General features: G+C 39.1%; 1 protein-coding gene across 7 annotated transcripts; it reads right to left on the bottom strand.

Moving 5' to 3' along the window:
* Positions 1-35: 35 nt before the first annotated feature.
* impdh1b (IMP (inosine 5'-monophosphate) dehydrogenase 1b) lies at positions 36-19,656 on the bottom strand. Of its 7 annotated transcripts, none has more exons than XM_082511917.1 (16): positions 19,125-19,656; positions 13,080-13,178; positions 12,822-12,899; positions 9,935-9,983; positions 8,646-8,747; positions 8,449-8,523; positions 6,193-6,399; positions 6,014-6,101; positions 5,725-5,924; positions 3,848-3,938; positions 3,613-3,708; positions 3,154-3,297; positions 2,888-3,032; positions 2,657-2,800; positions 2,485-2,568; positions 36-2,144 (listed from the first exon to the last, which is right to left on the bottom strand). In XM_082511917.1, the coding sequence occupies exons 1-16, from the start codon at positions 19,334-19,336 to the stop codon at positions 2,123-2,125; spliced, it is 1,836 nt and encodes a 611-aa protein (XP_082368043.1). In that variant the 5' UTR covers positions 19,337-19,656; the 3' UTR covers positions 36-2,122. The 7 variants fall into 7 exon arrangements, with proteins under 7 accessions (XP_082368043.1, XP_082368045.1, XP_082368046.1 ...); XM_082511919.1 differs by lacking the exon at positions 19,125-19,656 and adding an exon at positions 15,140-15,432; XM_082511920.1 differs by lacking the exon at positions 19,125-19,656 and adding an exon at positions 15,235-15,432.
* Positions 19,657-24,699: the final 5,043 nt, after the last annotated feature.

The following is a 24,699-nucleotide window of genomic DNA, read 5'->3' as shown; positions in this document are numbered from 1 at the left end:
ATAACTTGGTTCATACAAAAAGACAACAGCCCATACATGGTTTTATTCATTTATTCTTTTTACTTTGATGAACAGCAAAAGCAACGTTCCTCTGTCGAGTGTTTTACTGTAAACATGTTCTGACACAACAGTCCTCAAATTCCCCTAAACGATTTACTACATACAAAGTCTTTTTAGTCCATCTAAAAAAATTAAAATTAAAAAAAATTAAAAATTAAATTGCAGTTATCTTGTCATTTAGATTGCAAGTTGCATAAGCAACCGCTGTGTTTTGGCAACGCTTGTGAGGCTGATAAGGCAAAAAAAAAAAAAAAAACTACAAATAACTGTATTTGTGCCTTTTTAGATGGACCAACAGGACTCTGTACTTGACAACTTAAGACGTTTTAAAAACCTGAATTACAACTTTAGGTGGGGAAACTGAAAACAAGCAGCAGTCATTTCCAACTACAGGTATACAAGTCTCCATATATTTTAATGTACTTTTTGCAATTCAGCCCAGCTGCAAGATCATGTTAGTCAAGTGAACCCTGCGCAGGGTGTAATACATTAGCCAGTTAGGAAAACAATTCTTGCTTACACTCTGGGCCACAAAAAACAAAAACATAACTTTGTATGAAAATGTTAGAAAATAAACCTACTCCTACATAAGCTTAACGATAAAAACAAACAATGAGACTGTTTCAAAGCAAGAAATGGAGTCAAGAAGGTCTGTAACATTATGCATTTCAATGCATTTTCACATAGCCGTCTTACAGCTGTTACCCACCCCCGTTTCAAGGCATGTCTCCAGTGAAAAGACACTTTAAGACTCCGAGAAACTATGCCACGACGTGAAAAGAGCAGGAACAAACAAGTGAGAAGCAACTTGTTGCACCAATTTTGGTTTTTAACTTATAAAAGAAGTGTCAAACGAAGTGTAAATACACTTGGCAGTATGTATGCAATTAACGCAGAATATAAATACAGCCACGGTTGGCTTAGTGAAAAAAAACATGCATATCAAAAACCCTTCATGCTCATTTCAAAGCCCCCCTCCCCGAGACTATACAGGTTTAATATAAAGCTTTTGTTGTTTTTAATATATCTAAAAGTATTCAAAGTACGGGCAAAAAAACTCAACTATTTTTGATTGACACATTTTTATTGTTTTTTTTCTCCTTTAAATATACCTGATCTTCGGATTTTGGTCCTCTCCTTGCTCAACACATGAACACTACACATCGAGATGGGACACTGGTTATTCGGCTCAGTATGTCTAAGGGGTAAATGAATATTCACGAAGATAAAAAGGTTGCAGGTCTGACCTCCATCTACTGTTGACACTGGAGGAGACAAACTTGACCAGATGACTACCATGGCCGTGTATTTCTGACTGCACGATACACCGAGTGAATGAATGCTCAACTATAAGCGGCTACTCTTCGTGCAGCGCATACCTGTAATGATGTTTGCCGTGATCGACTGCCACGCTGCACAAATAGAGCAGAAGTGTTTCTCTTGTTGTTTGCATGTGTGTATTATTCTGGTTCCAAAATGGGATGTTTGAGGCAACTCGCAGGTAAACATCAGGGGGAAATTAAGAAATAAAGACAAAAAAAAGGATGCTGATGGGACCTGCGCACAATGACTGTTGTCAGCTCACTAACAGAAACAGGACAAATAAACATAGCGCACCTTCACTTTGTCTGTCCCCACACACACACATACACAAAACTATATCACACATTCAAGCACACTATTCTTAATTCAACCCCTTTGTTCTCTCACTGCCATCGACACGCACATATAACTGGGATCGGGCTGTATAGCTGTGATACAGGTGTGTGTGTTTTTCCAAAGACCCTGATGCTCTGCTTCTTAAGTGCAAAATCCAAGGTGTTCAGAGAGTTAGGTGTCAGTTTGAAAATTCACACTTCGCTGCGATGCCCCTCCTCCCCCTTCTTTTCCCCCCTCCCTCTAGACCAGCCGGGTAAGATCAGAAAGAGCAACAGTGAATATGATGCTGCAGAGGGGGTGTAGTTGGCGGCATGTGTTCTAGCAGAAGTAGCGATATAACATTTGGTCACTGTAAGATTGGGAAGGTCCTGTGCACTGGGTGATCCACATGTCACACCCCTGTTCAGTAAAGCCTCTTCTCAAATCTGTGGAGGCAAAGAAACACCAAATCAGCTAGTTCATGAAAGGATGCATGGGCACTGTCTGTGCTACCGCGTATCATGCTTTACCCTCCATTTCTCTCAGTGGGCTCACATATTACAAAATGAAACTCATCTTTTCTGAGGTAACATCAGGCAGGCAGCAGCAGCAGTTTCTTATCGACTTCTACTCTGATTTTTTTCTGTTTGCTGCTCTTTAGAAACCAGAAAGATTAAGAAACGGCTGCCCATCTTTTATATACAGTCTACACTCTACACTGTTTATATCAAGTAGCTAAAATATGACTAAAAGAAAAGACATTCTTTTGTGGGTTTTTGCACTTACGAGTGGAGACCATGAACACCACCCTCCACCTGTGCAGATAAGGTGCGCTTCTCAAACTTCAACTCTCCAGAGTACATCATGGAACTGTATAAAACATACAAGCACCATCATACATACTGCTTATAAAAGCATCTCATAACCTTAAAAAAAAAAAAACACACACACAACTCACCGAAGGACGGAAAGACTCTTTGCCCCAATATCTTGGCACCCATGTTGGATTCCTGCTATCAGGTATGGTACAAACTTGTGAATGGAACCCTTGTCCTGGACTGAGCCCGACACACCCTGGGCTACTTTCACTTTGTCACCCTCACTGTGGACAACATATCACCAAATTCATATACATCCCAGTGGTTCACAATATTACAATAGCTGTAGCTTTTAATAACCTCACACATACCTAAAATAGCGTTTCTGACTGCTTGTGCTTTTCTCCATTGCATCCAGGGAGCCCATACCACGATACTTTTTCAGTCGCACACCGTCTGCAAAGAAGTACTCTCCAGGAGCCTCAGTTGTGGCTGCTAGCAAGGAGCCCATCATAACTGGAGTGAGAGCAAATTTCTTGTGAAAGACAGCTCCACTGTATAGAAATCAGACATTTCTAAAGACCTATATGAAATATTAGCTTGAACAAACTGCACGTCGCCATCTCTTAAACCTCACCAGTTGATGCACCGAGAGCTAAAGCCTTCACCACATGGCCCACAGTTTGAATGCCACCGTCAGCGATGACTGGCACACCGAAACGCCTAGCATACTCTGCCACCTTGTACACAGAGGTCCCCTGGGGTCGTCCACATGCCATGACTAGAAAGTAGAAAACACATCAAAGGTGACTGCCATGTTGTTTTAAAAACACTGTTTTTGTTCGTTTGTTTGTTTTAGTATAAACATGACCTAGTCTGAACATGAGACCGGTCCCCATGGCAACACAGAACAGAGGCCTCGGCAAATCACCATGACAACTAGGAGTGGTCTCAGGGTATTAGTTTCCACTAGCAACTGATGGCCTTTTCATCTTAGCAAAGCTCATTGCCGGAAAAAGGATCGGCATAATTTTTTATAAATACTTATCACTACACTTAAGTTCTATCATCATATCACGGTTTCCACACTGAATACCTTCTTGTGTGATGCAGATGGAGCCGCAGCCCATGCCGACTCTCAGAGCATCCACGCCGGCATCAATCAGATTTTTGGCCTGGGCTGCTGTGACCACTGTAGGAAAGGTGGAAAAGTGAAAACTGTCAAGAAATGTGTGCAAAAAAATATATATCTGTTTATTTTGTTGTCATTTATGTTACTTTTCATAAAGGGACAGCCACATAATACTCACTCCCCACACCAACAGACTCACCATTTCCTCCCACCACTTGTAATTCTTGATACTTCTGCTTAATATAGTTTATCATGTTGATCTGATACACCGAGTTGCCTTGCGAGGAGTCCTAAAAAAAAACAAAAAAGAAAAAAAAAAAGAAAATATATATAAAAAAATATTTATGGTTTAAACATAATAAGTTTAGACCATAAAATACAGTAACACCTAATAAGTCAAAACAGACATTTGAATGGCGTCGCCGTGTGTTTTTTTTACATGTGGTTGTTTTTTTCCTGTTTAATAATATTCAACATTGCTATCAATACATTTTTTAAAAAAAAAATGGGTTTAAAAATATAAACAACTGTGGGATACTGTTTGTCCGTGATTTAGACAGGGGGAACAAATTGCGGCAGGATCAGCCTGATGTTATTTGTATCCCGCTGTAACTTTACTGAATAAAGAGCTATCATCTCCAAAATGTCAGGAGTAGTTAGTCATTACAACAAGTGTTTGTGAACTAAAAATCAAGAATGTGGGATACTGTGTGATTTGAAGAGCCCAACGCCTGCTCCCGACGAAGGGAAAACCAACTATGCAAGGGAGACCTACCTTGGCACTTGTGCAGGTGAAGCCAAAGGGAAGATATGCTTCACCATATTTTCTAGTCTTTGGCTTAGAATGAAGTTGGTTTGGAAACATATTCAGCTATGCTTCATCTCCTGCTTTGCGTTTGTGTAGGTGCCCCGTGCTAGCAGTGTCCAAGTGTTGTTGTTGTTCCCCCCCCTTTCATACCGCCCCCCCATTACAATGGCTCTGCACCCCTAGGGGGCAGACCCCACGGATCCATGGATTTATTTGTGGACTTAGTCACATATCTCCTTGAGAATTTTACTCTGTAATAATTAACATTTAAGCTACAATTTTAAAACAAAACACAGCAACAGGAAGTATGATTTGGGCTATAACATCAGTTTGTAATTTACCTGCAATACTGAATCGCACCACAAGGTGGTACCCATTCCATTTAGTTGTGTTTAGTTACAGTAGAGTGTTCTACACGGAGTCTGACAGTTTCTCACCATGCATGAATAGTGCCTGTACTCTTTTTCGAGATCTATTCAATCAAATTTTATTTATATTGTGCCAAATCACAACAAAAGTCGCCTCAAGGCGCTTCAGACCTGCCATTATATGGCCAATATTAACAACAGCCACACTGCTAGGCTCTTCAGTGAAACCAAAACATGACACAGGTTTCACATCCTGTCGCCATTTAACACTAGAATCACCGACAGACCCCTTAGCATTTTAAAAATGATGTCAATGTTAAAATAAAACCCCATAATCTCATATTGCATCTCAATTTCTGTGTAGCACTCTGTAGTGTCAGTTTTAAAATGCAGTCAATGACCAGTTCAATCCCTTTCAATGTAAGTGCCCTGTTTTAATACTTTCTTAACGTTAGTACCTCCAATTAAAAATCAGTTTTTTAAAGTTTACTACAGTAGTTTTTTTTTCTTTTCAAGGCTAATTATTTAGATGTCTTATTGCGCTGTTTATAGTACTGTTTTTTTATGAATTCTAAAATATGTTTTAGCTATACAATAATGTAAGAAAAACAAAAACAAACAAACCTTAAAATAATTTCCAAAACTATTAAAATATAATCTGAAATATTTCTTAATGAGAAAATTATAGAAATTAGCCATGTGACTGACAGTGGCTGCCATTTAGCTACAAGCTGCTCTAAAATTTGAAATGAATCTTCTAAGTAGTGCCGATGGGGGACAGTTTTTATGACTGTAATGACAATAAAGATTTATCTTCTCTACAATACATCCAAGTATCTGTGATGTGACCGATCATTATTAAAGCACCGACCACAATCTAACTTTTTAAAAAGCACCAACCAGTACAACGACATCAACTCCAGCTTGCACCAGCAGGTCCAGTCTGTATTTGTCGTCCTCCCTGGTTCCGATAGCAGCACCACAGAGAAGCTGTTTGCGTGAGTCTTTGGAGGCGAGGGGGTACTCCCGGTTCTTCTTTAGATCCGTTCTGGCAATAATGGCCACCAGTTCATCGTTATCATTTACAATGGGAAGCTTGCCTGGTTACACAGAAAGTCGGGCTATTAAAATACAATAACCAAAAAGAAGTCCAACATCTATTACACAAATACTTTTTCTTTAAATTCACCTTTTTTGCTGCGCTGCAGAATATCATTGGCTTCTTTTAGTGTAACACCAGCAGGAGCCACTACCAACTCCTCCCTCTTAGTCATAGCCTGAGAGAAGACGGGGTCAGTGTAAAAATAATCGGGTAAAGCCAAGTTTTTATAAATGACAGAGTTTCTTAAAAGCAACAAGAACACACACCTCCTCCAAAGGCTTGCCACGGTCTTTCTCAGAGAGGAAGTCGATATCTCTGGAGGTGACAATACCCACCAGTTTGCTGCCCATTTTTCCTGTCTCTGTGACAGGAATACCAGAGAAACCATGTCTAACTTTGGCCTCAAACACATCCCCGACTGTGTGGCGTGGACTCATAACAACTGGGTCTGTAATAAAACCCTGTTCGAACCTCTGGAAGCCAACAGAAACCAAAACAATTATTTTCCACTGTACATCGGTAATGTGGCAAAAAAAAAAAAACAGCAAAAGCCAAAACACACTACACAAAAAAAAAAAAAAAAAAAAAAAATCGTGAGCAGAAGCAGCAGAAAAACAGTAAGTAACACACACACACACACACACACAAATATAACACACATGTGACGCCATTACCATAGCCTATATAGGGACAAGATGGGACACCATAACAAGAAAAGTCAAGAGCATGAATCACACAACAGCTGAATTATGTTGGTTGAGGTAAAGGTTAGCACTAGGGCTGGGCCATATTATACCGTTCACAGTAATACCGGTACAATGTTAGGCAACGATAAGAAATTAAAATATCGCGATATATTATGGGTAACGCGCGCATGCGCAGTGCCTTTGTTTTCATACGCACATGGCCGAAAAAGCATGGCGGTAACGGAGAATGAGAAAGGAGAAAGCGGATTGTTGAGTGAAACGGATGAACCAGAATTAGTTTGTAAAAGTGGTGCCACTTCAGTGATGTGGAACTGGTTTGGCGTTTGTCCGTCAGATACACAACAAAGCACATTTTGTTGTAGAACATGCAAGCAGCCGTCTTTATTATTTGTCGGACTAAGGCGCTCGTAAATCTGGGAGTAATCTGGGTCCTAAACTCCGTCCAATTCAGGTCCCAAAGTCAAACGAACACTGCAGCATCACTGAGAGTTAAAAACGGTCTAAATTCTTTCATCTTTAATAAAACTATCAGCATTGCTGCTTTACCAGGTGTATGAATGTCTATTAAGTTTAACATCCAGGCATCCATGAGAACAGAATTTATTACACTTAACGGAGTTAGAAGTTAGCAGGACGTTAGCGGAAGTTAGCTCGCTAGTTTTGCTAGTTACCTAAGCATGATATAGCACAGGGGTGCTCAATACGTCGATCGCGATCGACCAGTCGATCGCAAAGGTAGTATTGGTAGATCGCATGGCATTAAAAAAATAGATGCCAGCCTATCATCCATCCCGTCACTTGATTGATACAGGGAAGCCAGTCAGATGACAGCAGATTTTTTCTGACGCTTAGGTCGCTGCGCATGCGCAAACAGCGGCGCGAAGTGTAGTAAAACTGACAAGCTAGTCAGCGAGTTAACTCCAATTTTTAGCTCTCGGTTTTTTCTCTTAAACCTGGCCGTCAGCAGCTACTGTCCGGACTATGCATCCCTGGCTGATTCAATTCAGTGCAAGTCATCAGAGTAAACTCAGGTAATGACAAAAAATTTACATAGTTAATTGTGTTGTGAAATATTGGATATTGCGGTTATGCATGTATATACATTGTAGATATAAAGAATCCTCAATATATTTATAAATAAGTATATGTTTTGGATTTTTGTAGTGGGTAGATCATTTTGACTTGGTCATTTTATAAGTAGCTCACATGCGGAAAAAGTGTGAGCACCCCTGATATAGCATGTTCTGACAGAGATTTCTGAAAACATTCAAACGTACAGCTCTGCTATCACTTGTAAAATAAATGAAGACAGGAAACTAATAGTCATTAATATACTGCAACAACACAGGAATAGAGCAGCTGTGATAGAATACAGCATTAATGAATCAATGGTACAGAAGTGGAGGAAGCAAGAAGTATGAGTTGAATAAAGTTTGATTTATCCGACTGCTTTGTTTCGCTTAATGTGCCTTATAATCCCGTGCACCTTATGGTCCGAAAAATACGTATTTGACTTTATATTTGGCACACTGCAGTTTAATGTTGCAAAGCACCTCTTTTTAACTTCAGTGGATAATTTTTATATAGCTTTAATGCACATAAAAAAAAAAACAGCTGCTTGTTTAAGTGAAAATAAATGGATCGAGTTTTTTTTGCGCTAGTGAAGTTGTGGAGTTGTATTTTGTCTCGCGTCAGTTATATCGTTATCGCAAATTTTCAAATATATATATCGTGATAAATATTTTTGGCCATATTGCCCTGCTCTAGTTAGCACCCTTTAATGTGTATAAATATTTGTATGCAGTCACAGTTTACCTTGACCTTGCGGACCTCGTTGGCTTGGAATTCTGGTGTGCAGTTGTGGTGAATAATGCCAATGCCTCCCATTAGCTACCAAATTTTTTAAAAGAAAAAAGAAAGAAAGAAAGAATGAGATGTGTGCTTTTTGATTAAACAGTTACAGAAAAAATAAAAAAATAAAAAACTGTGTCCTTAAGATGCTACTTTCTTACCGCCATAGCTATTGCCATGGCCGACTCTGTCACAGTGTCCATGGGGGAGGAAATGAGAGGGGTTTTCAATGTAATCTTCCTAGTCAGTGCTGATGTCAGGTCCTGAAAGACAAAAAAATAGGGGATTGAATATTTTGCATGTGGTCCACCAGGGGGCAGAATGAACTAGATAGCCATGAAGGACTTCACTGTAAATATCCTTCACATCAGACACCAGAAGGACACAACAAGGTTAATACAAGCAAACTTTTATAAAAACGGGAAAACAATGGAGCCAATTTTAAGCTTAAAAAAAATATTTTAAGCTTTAGATTTAGTTCATATTAGATATGAAATGCCTCCAAATTAAAAGACACTGACGTAACATACTGCAACTGTTGTTCCTACCAGGGAAAGAAACATGACACTGTCTGGAAAAAAATAGGGATGAGCCACACTACAGTGTCCAACGACCAGGTTTACTTTTACTTATCGCCGATTCCCAAAACAACCAGCACATTTCGTTTCAATCCACTGGCAGAGTGAAAATAATAACATTCCACTAACATGGGAAACCAGGGAAGTGGCTCAACAGTATCTGATGTAGACATAAACTATAGTGGGTGCTTGCAGCGTTTTCTTTAGAGGTTTATGGTGAAGGCCAGAGAAAATGCCTAACGCCACTTTGCCAGAGCACACAACTGCAGCAACCTGCTAAATTCTACTGTGAGGTATTAAAGAATGTGAGGAAGACCATGACTGCAAACAATGTCCCAAAACACCACCACCCTCAACACACAGCACTACTTCATGCTTCTATGCCTCAAAGTATTTAGACTTATTCACTATTCAAGGTTGTGCAAGCATTTGTGTTATTTAAGCATGAATAGGTTCACTATCCTGAGAAAAACTAGGGCAGACCAAGACTGTGGAGAAAACAACTAGAACATAATATGGCAGCCAGGCAAATATGTCCCATAGTAAAGAAAGCACTCTAACTCGTAAGGAAACAGAAAGAGATTAAAACTAAATTAAACCTTCAGATAGACGAAGCAGAGGAGAGGGATTTCCCGTAAAGCCCTGAGATTAACCCCCCTTTTGCCTGCTGCAAGATGAGTAACTAACCGGACACAAATGTGACCACAAGGGTGAGGGAGCAGCCAGTGGGTGACCACATTGGGGGGGGGGAAAAAAAAAAAAAAAAAAAAAAAAAAAAAATAGCAAAGCAGAAAGAGACCAAAAGATGCAGACTGTTTTAAAAGGGCAAAAATATGACTCAGATTCCTTGTTCACATGTGTACGCTACTCACCACTTCGTCAGAGGTAAAGTCGATGAAGCCAGGTAAAATCAGGAAATCGCTGAAAGACATAAGCAAAGTGCAAAGTAAGGGGCTAATAGCAGCAGTTTAGCAGTATTGTGAGGTCTAAAACTCCAACAACACCTCAGAAATATTCCAGGAGATGGTGTTCTATATGTTTCAGTGAAAGCTTGTAATGGCATCCCTAAGAAAACCAGATGAATTAAAGGATTTCACAACTTTGAGGAGTATCTCAAAGCAAATGGGGTGTACTGAACAAACTAATAAAAGTACTACAGTTTTTGATCTGTAGTGATAACAGAACTATTTAGATTATCAAAGAATGTGAATAGACTTCTGATTGTAATCAAGGCCTTGTAATAATTTTTTTAAGTCACTTTCCTACAGAGTCACTCCTCTCCTTCTGTGTAATATTTTAACCAAGGACAACAACCCATTTTTGGACGCTCTTGCACCACATCGTGGTTCCCAGAAAATTACAAAATGGCATTGCGGCTGAGTACAGACACTAAGTGCAGCTGGGTGCGCCCTCTACTTGGTAAAAAGCTACAGTTGACCTCTTTTCAGCTCCTGGCCTGTATAAACACAATAAGAGGCAGAAAGATGAGTGAAGCAGCGAGCGCCAGACGTGGGAATGATGTGTTTATTTTTCAGCTCGAGTCTATATGTATTTTGTGGGTTTTTTGAGATGTTTATGTAAGAGAGAGGGGGGGGGGGGGGGGGAAGAAGCAGGGGACAAATGGAAATAAGGAGGAATAAGTGAAGCTTTATACATCTAGTGAATGTTGGAGGAAACTATGAGGTAACAGTACACAAACATAAAGCGGGTCTAACTGAGAACAGGAGTAGAGAAATCTGGTAGAAGGCTTTGCCTACCCTCACTTTAAAGCGCAAAACGGGACAAGCAAAATGTCCAGGGAACATCTGCTGTCATTTAGCAGAAGCCACAAACCGCAGCTGCAGCACACAGACTATACTGTCTGCTTACTGCTGACCCCAAGTCAGCAGTAACCTGATTGCCGTGTTGGCTTTGACTCCTAAAGAAAACACTGGCTCGGCCATATCGCACAGGTTGCATTTGAATGTTAAATGTAGACAAATCTACCATGCTAATGGTTTCAAAGTAAAACCAAAGGCCACAACAGGCCTTCACCTGTCAGCTTTTTCCCTGGCACTGAAGTTGTATAGTTGTGTGTATTATCACAGGTTTTAGCCGCACTGTATTATTATTATTAATATTATTTTGGTTTTAGTTAGATTTCAGAGCTTGGTTGAGGGTAAAACTGACACTGATTTTGAAAGACAAAGCACAGAAACGAAGCTCTGAAGGTATCAAGGTTTGTACAGCACTATGTGCCCACACCCTACAATCCTATTATTAAAGTTAATTGGTATAGGTTAGATCTCTGTATCAGAGTCACCTCCCTTTATTAAAACTGACTACCAAAGAAACATTTCATTACTACCTAAAGATCATAATGTCATGCTTAAAATATTCCATCCTTAGCCTGAGGTAACTTTGGCTAAGTGTGACCCCACTCCATTATCAGGTTCTAGGAGAATGCTGCCATGCAAGTTCTCCTTACCAGCTTTAACATTTAAAATGATTTTGAAAGTGTACACTCGGCTCCAAGTCTCAAAAGTTCACACATTTATTTATATAGCTTGAATTAAACGGGTTAATTAAAGCCTGTAGCTTTGTGTGGATGGCAGTGACCTCATATGCAACCACAGTAAATACCCTGTTTGTGTCAGAAAGCTGCATTAGAACAGAGACATGTACAGGAAGGAACCTGTAGATGTACTGAACAGTGTCGGCATCTAAAACTCATTTGTGTGCTCTTAACACTTCCTTGAACAGACAGTCGGTATACAGGCAGTCGTGCACTGATACTTTGAGGGCCATTACAGGAAGAAAAGGTGTGAAAGTAGACTTGATTGGAGCAAAATGTTGACACGTCGCATTCAGAACAAGGTTGCTGCATCTGGTATAGCAGGAAGCTGCCACTCACAGAAATCTGATTCTATCTTCCTGCAACTGTGTATCAGTTTCCCTGTTTGACTATTTCCTCCAAGAAAAAAAAAAAGTTTGTAATCAAATATTTTTTTCATTCATATAATAAAAAAATAAAAAAATAATTTTTAGGTGGACTATATATGCTGAGTCAGCTATCTGCATTGCGTTAATTAGGAGGTCGAGAAACTGATCTGAATTTCATTCTTATCAATTACCCCTGAAATTCACATGATATCAATTCAGGCAGTCACGTTTGCAACCTTTCCCTCCACACGTGACGCACTATAGGGAACTTATGAATGCAGGCAAGATTAAATTGGTTGTTTAGTGCCAAACAACCACTACAACTTAGCTTGCTTTGTTCATTTATGGTTATGAAAATAAAAGGCTATTTACAAGAGTTAATGAAGGAAAATAAGTCTACACAAAATCCAGCATGTGCGTGTCTATACAGCATGTCATCAGAATGTCAAGCAGAGGAGTGCAAGAATTGCAAGAGGTCAGAAATGAGTGCTTTTATCAAAAGTATTCATGCTAAAGAGCACAAGCTGCTCCATCATGCTTTCTGCATTTACAGGAGAGGTCACATACTTTGATGATTAGTTGAAGTTAATAAAACAGCGATGTCCCGTGAAAGCAATTTTCATTCCCATGACCCAAATCAAGTTAAGAATTTCACAAAGCCTTATATCTACCATCTGCCTTCATGCGCCGCGGTTCATGGGATTTTTGATATAGTTTGTTGCAGTCAAAGTAAAGTTGCTGTAGAAGAACAATTATTTGCTTCTCCTCTATGAATTCACTATTTAGATAGATCAAGGATTTTCAGTTTGAAGGTGACTGTTTTTTTCTTTTACTCACTTGTAAGTCAACCCATCTCCTTTAGAGCATAGCTCTTCAGCCGTTTGACCATCGGAGACAACACACTGTTGGTCAGATCTGCCGGTTCAAAACGTGTTGGCCATTACAAAGCACTGGTGCTTACACTCCACCCACAACTTCGCAAAAAGGTTGGTTTTTTTTCCTTTTTTTAAATGAGGAAACCTTACTTTGAAATTAATGAAAACATTTTCAAGAAAAACAAACGAAACAAAAACTTTGCAATGAAGGGAAACTTACTTGTATGTTAGACCACCTCCAGTGGAGAAGAGCTGCTGTGCCGAGAGCCCATCATCGGGAATGTAGCCTGTGCCACCACTTATTAGGTAATCTGCCATGCTGTCAAATGACCAAAACAAAGCCACTTCAATCAGCTGTTTTAACGCCAACACTCAACATTAGGATGTTCATCTACAGACAGTGTAATGACGCTCTGCAGGAAGACTGCACAGCCACTGTGCAGGCAGAGCTTTGGTGGGTGACCTTCTCACAGGAAGGTATAACCATGGCAACATCAACATCCCCAGCCAGCCTGGGGTCAGTGCACCTGCGTGACAGGTGCTTCCCCCATAAATAATCCTGTACTAAACTTGCAACCTTGCTGGTGGTACTTAAGATGAGATCACCTTTTAAACCCAAAACAGGGGACACTCGGAAACCCACAACACTTCTACGGGTAAATACCACAGCTTAGCCCCAACTCACTAAACTAAAATAAAAATCGAGTCTCTGCTGAAGGGAGATGTGTAATAAAAACATTAAACACGTTATTATTTAATAACTAATCTAATGCCAAACAAACCGCACACGAGGCAGATAACGGTGCACTACTCTCCACACCATCGCGTGTGAAGGAAACCATGGCCGGGTGACCCACTAACATATAACTGCACCATTCCATATTAGCCAATCATGCATGCTTTCGATTTTCAAGGAATGAAATGCAAAACAGTAGAGTTAAAAGATTTGGATTAAATGTCAGAAGAACACGGTAACCTCAAAACGCCGTGTCATCTACACTTGCACGATAACGTTTACTCCCCTAGTGACCCACATTGCATTATCAGCTAGCAAACATTAGCTGCTTGCGCTGCACGCCGGGAGTTAGCAAAAACATGGCAGTCAGACCTGCCTTTGTTTATACAGAGATGCGACTATGCATCATCCGTGTAACCTTATCCATGCTATCGAGGACCCTCCACATCGCTCATTTTCCAGAAGCTATAACGGATTATTACATTTTAGCAACACTTAGCTCACATGCTTATGAATTACCTTGGGTTTCAAATCACTACTCATTTAGGCTTAGCAAACGTTAGCTAACAGGTGAACCTTGCTCCCAAGGTTGGCGTTTGAGTATTTAAACCACGTCGGGAAAAAAACGCATTCTAATACTTGGTAAATATTTTGGTCCATTTCTATATTGAATAAACCCTCTGGTATATCAGGCGATCGGTGATATTTCAGAAGACTTTTTGAGCGAGTTTGGTGCTGCGTTCAGTGGCATATGTTGCATTTTCCTAAAGCATGTGGTTGCATAAAGGTTGCAAGACCTTATCTAGCATTTCCAGAAACGTAAAGTTTAGTTTGTTTACTTCTACTTGAACCAAGTTCATTGCGTCTAATAATATTAAAATTATGTGAGTAACACCGTTATAATTTAGCTGTTCAAAAATACATAATCACTCAATGAAGTCAGTCTGTCGAGTCAAGCTATTAACCTAAAGTAATAGTAAACCATTACCAGTATACGTAGGACTGAAAGCCTTATCACCACGAGTGTTTTAACAACCACCTTGTACTTGTACTAAACACTAAGCAGTAATTATAAGTAATAAATTAACTGATAAGCTGGCCAAGTCAATCAGTCGTTAATGTTTAACACAAATAATGTTTTCCCCAATAGCGTCAGATTCAGTTTTAGATACTCTCGTGGATATTCATATTGCCCCCTTAAGAGTAATGCCTGCACGAATAAAATAAACATCCTGCTCACAATAAAACAGTTATTTTATAAAAACAAAAACAAAAACGAAAACACACATCCCAAAGTTTTCACGCACTGCATCCTGGTTATATGCTGAACTATACGTGCAGACATGTGGGAGAAACCATTAGCATTTAGCATTAGCTATTCTCTTATTTTAGCTTCGCTTGTGGGAGAAAAAAAACAAGGCTCCCGACACTCTAAAACAAGCTTCTTATATCTTTAAAACCGGTAAGCGAAAGCAATTTAAACTACGCATCTTTTCTGCTATGGTAAACTCAACATCTTTTGCAGATTACGGTTAGCTAGCTACCTCATTGAGCGGATGCCCACGCTGGCCAAAAAGGAGGTAACTTTCCAGCTGTAGACTGAGAGCAATTAAAACAGAAAGCAGTTTGTTCCCGTTACCTCGAAAGACAAACTGGATTTTTTTAGCCAAAAAAATAAAAGAAAAACAGCAGTCTTTTGTGGCTCCAAGATGTAAACGTCAGCGATGAAGCCAGTCAAGAAGTGATTGCCTATCGCTGTCTTCAGACAGTGCGTGTTGGTGTTATATATTAGCAGCAGCGTCACATCCCCTCTCCCCTTCAGGCAAGTTTAACCCTGTGCTTCCTGTGACCCTGAAATCAGGAACAATATCTGGAATCAAAGTAGCAACACGGGCTCAGGTGAAACGTTTACTACACGGATGTGCAGCCAGACTAGTTTTATCACTAACATTTTGTCAGCCTGCCCACAGCATAGTGACAAATCACAGTAATAACCAGGCAATCTTTATATTCAGCTTTAAACACTGGCAGTTTTTCTTTCGCTTAAAAATAGCCCCTTTTTTGTATTGTTGGTAAAATCTCTAATTGTGTGTAATTAGCAAACTATAGTCTATGTGTAAGTCATCCTCATGTGTTACTACTAAATATAGGATATTGGTGTAAATACAAGCTTGGTAGAATAAGGCAGAAGCCTGAATGGTGATTGATCCTACATAGTGCGTGAGCATGAACTTTAACAAAGTGAAAGTGGAAATCAGGTGACCATAGACAGTTCTTTCATCATATCAGGTTGAAATACAGATGAGACTTTTAAGGCTTAATATCCTTAACCTAGTGAAACATTGCCTTGAATTTAAATTTTGGTCACATGCAAAGGTTCTTAACAGGATTAAGTGCAATGAAAGGCCAGCACTAACCACATTTCATTCACATGATAACATTTGAACATTTGAATACTTTAACACACTGTAACTCAGGCTGGCTATGCTGACTTAAGGAAAGGACCTTTATTGAACAAATGTTGTGATCTTTTGTTATTTACTTACAATTTTTTTTATTAAGAATGCAAAATTCTACCACTGAAAAAAATACCTTACTCTATGTGACATAGTCATTAAAAGTAAACATAGAAAACAGCTTACTAGTAGAAAACATATCTATAGGTGTTTTGATTTCTAACAAATCAAGCAAGTTCAACTACAACGGAAGTAGGGATGTCTATTTTAAGGATGCCAAATAGTTCCTAAAACTGTTCAGTACACACCCACTTATACTGAACTGAAATTATAAGGAACATCAAACTACTCCATACAGTCAGTGTATGCATCCATACACTTCTTGACAATTTGACAGTGTATTGCCAGGAGCATAAATGTTTTGCATGGCATTACTTTCATCCAATTATATATATGATGGTGGGTGTCTTGTATTCTCTGGAAGGAAAGAATTAGGCTCTTTAACAATAACCCAAACCAGGTCTGGCACAGTCAAAAAAGGTTTTTCACATGGATGACTTCACCAACGTCAAGTATGTTCCAGTTTATTATTAGATATATTCCAGACTTTCAGGAAACAGGCTGAGTTGTTCATTCATGCACCTCACAGCCAAATAAATGGCTAATTATCAATAACAGGGTGGCTGAACTGTGTCAGAAGTTAATGCTTTGTTCACTTTAAACTTGTACATTCAACACAAATGTCCATGTAACATAACAGCATGTTTGCTAACAGCATTTCTTACGTATTTTGTGAAGCTTGTTAAAAGGTCTTTATTGCTTTGCAAATATGACCTAAACCTTCATCAAACTAGATGAAAAAAGCCTAATGAGCGCTAAAAGAAAATTTCTTACACGTGACTTGCTTGTGAAACAATAGCTACAACCAAATGTTTGCAACTAACTGTTGATTAGTCTGCACGTGAATTAAATGAATTTCTCCCCATAGCTCTGTACAGAATAGCTTCAGCTCCCAGATGTTTGGTGTTGCCTTAACCAGCTTGCTTTAGGTACCACCCTAAGCATTTCCGTTGACTCGAGATAGGGATTTTGGCGTGCCTGTTCCAAAAAATGACCTTCTTTCTTATCTGAGTGGGGGACTTTTTAGAACACCGGGTTGGAGATTCAGTCCAGATGCCTCTACATTCTTTGTTCCTTCTATGACAACATGCAGAGCTCATCCATTCACACAGCATTACTCTGATAGCTATCTGGCTTGTCCATTTTATCTTTAGCAAACTGCGGTGTTTGTTTTAGGGGGCAGTTACTTTCTCTTTGAAGCCCTCTCATGCACACTATTGTTGTTCAGTGCTGTCCTGATGGTGGACTCTTCCCATTCTGATCCATCACACCATATTATCATATTGACTGAGAACACTTTACTCTAGATTTGCATTATTGATTTCACACTATAACACAAAGTTAGTTGAGATTCTGGAGATCAGCATAAACCACTGTGAATTTCATCTGCTTTGGTGCAAGTGAATGTTGCAGGTACACTGGAGAGGCAACAACAAGACAACCCTCCAAAACAGAGTGGTTTTGCAGGTGATTTCCACACACCATTGCTCTCTGCTTATCCCTCCTGAGTTTTGTTTTTTTTTAGTTTTGCTTTTTACCCGTATCTCTGTCAGCACTAATAGCATGAAGTGGTAAGTGGAGCCTCTACATATTGTCACAAGAATGTTTTCCTTGCAAGGAGTTGAGCCATCACACAAGGAGAACTGGACTGGGCTGCAGAATGGCTTAAACTCTATCTGCTGCTTTGTTTGAAGAGGAACTAAGCAAGAACCTCCAGAAAGCTACTCATACATTTTTCTGACCAAACTGTCAGAAACAGACATATATAAGCATGCCATAAGGTCCTGATGTCCTTTAGTGGCACCTGTGCTCACAGCCCAGCACTGTGCAGCTCTGATAGTGCTCTTTCTGTTCTTGATCACACAAAGAACCAGATGGCCCTTTCCAGCCCTTCTTGTGAAACAGCCCATCTCCCAGTATCTCTTTCACGCTCTTGAGAGTGTGCTGAGAGACAAATCAAACCTTCTTGTAACAGAACGCATAGATGTGCCATCCTGAAGGACCTGTGTTGCCTAAAGGGGTGTCTAGTACTACTACCAGCAGTGACAATGACACTAACAAAAATAAGTTATTGAGAAATATCAACCATGAAGGATGGGCACAGTCTTTGGCCACTTTCTGCAAAACCATTCCCTTTGTGATGAGTGTACTTTTGCAGAATTAGAGAAAAGGGTTGACAAAATTTAAAGCACCACTGTATAGATGTTGTTTCTGATCCACAAAATATTTGAGACTGATATTATCACCAGACAATATTCAGAATCACATTTTATGCCCTTAAATCGACAGTCCTTCTTTGTTCTGTGTTAATCCAAGGCGAGAGTTGCTAGATATGTTTGCAAAGGTGACTCAGGGGGGATCCTTTTCCTTCTCTGTGTTGTGTGTCAAATTAAATGTGGGTCATTGCAGATATGGGTCAGTGGTTCCTTTATGCACTGTAGCTATTCTAAGCGCTTGCTTTAGCCTTGTTTATCCTCCCTGCAGCATGCTGCTCACTCCTGCCTTGATGGTGCATCAAAGAGTTGTGAGTGTGTGGGTGGGTACAAGGGGCAGAAGGACCAGGTTAAAAATAGCACATGACAACCTATGACAAGCCATTTTTATTGTATTAGCGCCTGCCCATAAACTCAGTGTTGTTGTCTGCATGGCCTCCAAACTACTAAGAATGCAGCACATTGAAAGCATGATTTAACCTCAAGCACATTTGCAAAGTGTGTGTGTGGACATGTAAATTGTTCCAGGTACACAAAGATTATTTACATGAAGCAACCTTGCAAAGCTGCAGCTGGTAAGAGTGAGCTGAACGTACATCACCAAGAGTGGTAACTAACAGCAAGACATAAATTTTCTCTTGCAGCTGAGAAATTGCAGCTGTATTTGAATCAAAATACTGTCTAGTTTGATACCTGAAGGTGTTTTTTTTGTTTTTTCATATTCTATCCCAGTCACCTACCTCTCTGGGCCTAAACCAGCCTGGATCCGTGTGGCATTGTATCGCTGAGCTGCAGTTTCATGACCGTGTGAGCTTTGCCGGACGTAACGTTTTAATTCCCGGGATGAAACATTGTTACATGAGCGCTGAGTGTCCCCTACAAATCTTCGATAGTCCGCTTGCTGGCTCTCATTCTCTCCTTCTCGAAAGTGCTCATGCCCAAACCCCTCCATTGTTTGTCCAAGACCAGACTTGGAATAACAGATCCTTGCATTGAAATTCAACTTAATAATATCAGAGAAGATATCCAAGAGCTGAAAGCAACATGCAGGCCAAAACAGAGAAGATTGCTTTCTTTAAACCCCTCGATTTATATAAATGTCTTCACCCAAGTTCCGTAAAAGTTAGTGACTTCCAAATGCAAATTCTTCATTTGTTTCTTGATAATCTAATCTGAATTCCATTTTGTCTGCTCTGTTTACCCTGATGCTGCTCTCCAGTCAGGTTATGAAGCTACACATAGGTATTCCCACAGAGATAACAGAAAAACCCTTCTCAGTCTACACCATCTGTCTGTGAACAGGATGCACCTGCTTACAAAAAAGGCTCCAGCCACCTCTAGGCGTGTCAATAGAGGGCGTCACCTTGGAGATTCTCCCAGTGAGAGGGTGTTGCTGTGGAAATGCCAGGAACTGCACTTTGTTTTGGTGAGGCTGTTGTGCTCATGTCTTCGAAATCTTAGTGGAGGTTTTCAGTCATGACAGAGGAGGGCAGTGGAAAAATGATGGAAGAGCACGGTAACAGCCCCATATTGTACTTATGTCTGGGATAAAGCAGTCATTGCCCTGAGCGTTGAATACAGGTTGAGTGAGTGAGTGGCACTGTCCTGCTGAGTGCTTCCTGGAGCTCTCTTTATGTCTTGCCCGCTCTCTATGCACGGGTTAATCCTGCTTTCTATCAGCACGTCATGTTCACAAAGAGGATTTCAGAATTAGTCGGACCAGCTAGAGTGAACGTGCTCTGCAAAGAGAGCAACATATTCAAATCAAATTCAAATTTTATTTGCCACATACACAGTCATACACAGTACGATATGCAGTGAAATGCTTACACAACTGCTCGTGGCCTAAAGAAAAAAAAGGCTATGAATAAGATAGGAAATAAATCGATCGTGGCTCAAGAGTTGGGAGTTCGCCTTGTAATCGGAAGGTTGCCGGTTCGAGCCCCGGCTCGGACAGTCTCGGTCGTTGTGTCCTTGGGCAAGACACTTCACCCGTTGCCTACTGGTGGTGGTCAGAGGGCCCGGTGGCGCCAGTGTCCGGCAGCCTCGCCTCTGTCAGTGCGCCCCAGGGTGGCTGTGGCTACAATGTAGCTTGCCATCACCAGTGTGTGAATGTGTGTGTGAATGGGTGGATGACAGGTTGTGTAAAGCGCTTTGGGGTCCTTAGGGACTAGAAAAGCGCTATACAAATACAGGCCATTTACCATTTACCATAAATATGAAAATTAAAAAGGGTAAATTTAACTGGGAAAGAATAAGATAAAATATATAAATTAAAGCTGAAAATAAAATAACTGTACAACAAAATACACAATACACAAATACACAGTATAGAAATATATAAGAATGTATGAAGAAATATAAATAAATATATATACAATAACAGCAGCTGTACAAGTATTAAATGGAAATGAAGAAATATAATGTCAAGTGTTGTGCAATCCACATTTCTGCAAAAACCACAAACACAAAGCAACATTTATGGAAATATTTGGCAAAGGCAGCTTAAACTTGCATTTCTTCGTGCTGGAAGGGTATGATTTTACAGCTTCTCCAGCTTTGTGACGACCTCACAGAAGGTAGTAGTTTGCATTCCAGAGATATCAGTCTGTATAAAAACAACTCGGGTGTAATCATTCTCCTTACTACTCAAAGGCCGAGGTCAGACCAGCAATTTGAAACAACTTGTATTTCTACTTTAACACTGCAGAGCATTGATTGCAAAAGTTTAAGTGTTACATAATTGCTCTGAATTTCACTTTCAAGTCATAATCCTACATGGGTGCAAGTCCATTATGTTTGTCTTGTCATGTCAAATTGGTTGTTTATTGCAAAGCAAAGGGCAAATCTCAAATACATTTAGCATCATAACAGTCAGTCCAATCTAAATGTTGTTGTGCATTCAGTGAGACTTTTATAAAGCTTTTTTATTATTGACTTCAAGGAAAAAATACCAATAACATTAAAATAGCCACTTCTTTCCTAGGCATAACCTTATCCTGACATGACCACTTTAAACTGTGTGGTTTTTATCTTAGGTGGTCTTCTAATGCTAAACTCAAACCCCCTAAAATAGGTGGATAAATGTGTCACAGATGGCGATAAAAAGCATTTTCACAGGATTCTATTTAGCCCATGTTGCTTCAGTTGATTGGGGTTTGTTGGCATTCATATACACACAGCTTTCTTGAGGTCCTGCCACAGCATTTCAGTCAGGTTGAGATCTGGACATTGCTTGCAACATGATGATTCTTCTATTTTTTAGTTATTCTGTTGTAGGCTGTCTACGGTGCTTAGATCATTGTTCTGCTGCATGCTACCCCCAAAATGACATGTACCAGTTCAACAAATGGCCTTTTATAATATAAGTTAAATATAAACTGGTTTCTAATCTGAATGAATTTGTGCATTGATCCCGCTTCCCTCTCTGAGAGCTCATTGCTTCTGTAGTGCCTGAAAGTTATCTAATCTGGTATTAAACGGTTAGTGTCACATGCAGGAGAACTAGAAGGATCACACTCTTAATTTCACATGTGCATGCCCTTAATTTGTCCCTCATAATTTGATTACATTTATTGTAATGGACATCATGTGAACAGTATGGGTAGTCATTGACTAGCTGTGATAAATCAGAGTCATAAGATTTAACACGTGAGTAACAAAAGAGCGCTCCTTGTAAGGCTAAGTTTGTATGTTTGAGTCTCTGCGGATGACATATTCCTTCAGATGATCTGAATTCATTTCAGTTAGAAGAAACTAAAATTAATGTTCTGAAAAGATAAATATAATGTCCATCAAAATGTTATTTTAACTTATCTTATTTTATCCAGGTGTTAGGAATCAAGCAATAAGACATAAAAGCGGACTTTTATTTTGTCCAGTAGGAAAAAGAACAAAGCAGTTACAATAACTGACTAAAAGAAGAAAATAAAAATACTAAAATGTACAAAACAGAAGTGATAATAAAGACAAATGGAAAGGTAAATGGGGGAAGATACTGTGCTTTCACCAGACACCAGGGGTTGGCAAATACATTTAAATACAAAAACTCTGAAAAAAATGTATCAAGTCATCTTTAAAAAGAAGAAAAAAGCTGAAATGTAAAATCAATAATCAAAAATATGAGTACATGTAAGTAAAAGCAAACCTAAGGGAGGGTTAATATGCAAACTTCAGCAAACTCAAACAAATGCAGAACCTCGACTTGACTAAATGAAATGTGGTGCCAATGTTAATAACTGCATACCTTCACCTTTTCCTGTACTGACATGCTGATATCTCTATTATGTTACAATATAATAAATTATATTAAAAAATAGACATACTAAAGTGTGGTAGCCCTATTACAGTATCATAACAGTAAAAGCACAAATTTAAACAATAAAATGAATAATAGCTGAATTATATTTAGCTGCTTCAGTAAGATGCCTTGGTACTATAAATACGCACTAACTGCAATAACATACTGTTTTACATCTGGATAGAATGGATATATTGTTAATGTTATTAGTAACAACCCTGTTTTTCCCTCTATGGGAAGTTTACTGTAAAGATCCTTATTATTATGTAATACAACACTGTTGATACAGTGTTGTATTACATTTCTCACTGATATTCAGTGCCTAAGTCTTCAGGCCGTTCAATATTGCTTTGTTAACTGTAAAGTGCTGCCATCTAGTGAATCCAATGTGCAATTATTTCAGATGCCATCATTTCCTTAGCAAGGTTTGTCTTCCTGTGTTTCATGTGTTTTCTTACAAGTCTGTTTCTGTTGATTCAATGATATTCTTGCAGTGGGGAAATCAAAATCTTCTTCCAGTCCATAAATCCTAAAGATGATGGTTATAAAGTGAGTCAGCTGTAAGATGTTGTTAACCAACATAGTTACTTCCTCAATTTTTATGATGACCCAAATAAAATTGGATGAATTCTGCGTAAAACAACGAATAGCTTCTGATTCACAGTCTCGTCTGGTTCTTTTCCTCCCATTGTTTCATTGCTTTTACCAGATAGCCTTTCAGCATTTAGAGTAAACTCACCAGTGAGTCACAGAGCCACAATTTATTTAGCATTGTGCAAAAAAAGAAAAGAGAGAAAAAAACTACTTATGTAGTTAAGCTATGAAGGAAACAACCAATCAGTTATGGACTTTGTTGCCCTTTGTTTTAACTTTTTAATGATTGATTAAGGTTATGTGAAGTGAGGTATAAACTTTTTATGGCTTCTCAAATGAAGCATGACAGAAAAAGTTTGAGAAGCATTAGCAAGAAAACCTCTAAAGAAATAAAACTGTATTAAACTGAGAGACAAAAGTCTAGGCTTTAAAAAGGAAGCCAGAATTATTTATTAACTGCATGTATGAGCAGCCTGAACCTTTCTACTTTTGCCAAGAAGTAAGAGAGAATACTAAACATGTGAAAAATATATGGAGTACATGTAGTGCCACACACTAAAAATCTGAGAGTCTAAACCGTCATTATCTATTGTCATTCTTTTTAAACTAACAATCGGTTTCTATTAATATAGTTCCAAGTCAGTGCTCTCTTTACCAACTGTTACAACATAGAAGATCCCTTTTTACCTCAGTTCTTTGCATGCCCAAGCATCTACAAGCTGCTTAGACAACTCCAAACCTTTTTTTCAACTTTAGGAAATCATACGACTGGATTCAATGAACAGATATCATAATGAGATCAGCTCACAGGGAAAACTATTTTCAATGTTATTTGTGAAAGTACATATTTGTTTTAGTTACTGTGATATGTTGCTGGTTAACATACTCGAATGAATAGAAAAAGAGTACAACTGAAAGCTTAGACCATACAAAGTTCTGAGCTAAGATAGTGAAAAGTATGAAGTGACCTCGATATATGTTGCTCTACATATTTTTCTGGTATCTCATCTCAGTTTTAACATGAGCAAAGTGAAAAACCTCCTGATAAACTGGTCTAAACTCGTCCATCAAAGTGGTTGTGTAATAACCATTTTTAAAGTGGTTATTACTCAAGTCCTTTATAATTTCTCAGCTTGTGACTCAGTGAGCATGTAGTAAATAGATTGAGCAATGATTTCCCTTACATTTCCACATTGATCTAAGACATAAAGCCTCACCGTCTATAGGAGCCCTAAATGAAGAAATGAAAACATATGTTTGCTGTTTACGAAGAAGTTTAGTATCCTAATAAATGAATAAATAAATAAATACATAACTAATTAAACACATAACAATAAGAAAGTTGAGTGTTGAGTATACCGTAGGCTACATCAAGAAAATGTTATAATTAATACACTAAGAAAATGTCAGTATGAAAGGCC

Source organism: Aulonocara stuartgranti (assembly GCF_965226115.1).
Source record: "Aulonocara stuartgranti genome assembly, chromosome: 17".
NCBI classification, from domain to species: Eukaryota; Metazoa; Chordata; class Actinopteri; order Cichliformes; family Cichlidae; genus Aulonocara; species Aulonocara stuartgranti.
This window is presented reverse-complemented; position numbering and strand designations above follow the sequence as displayed.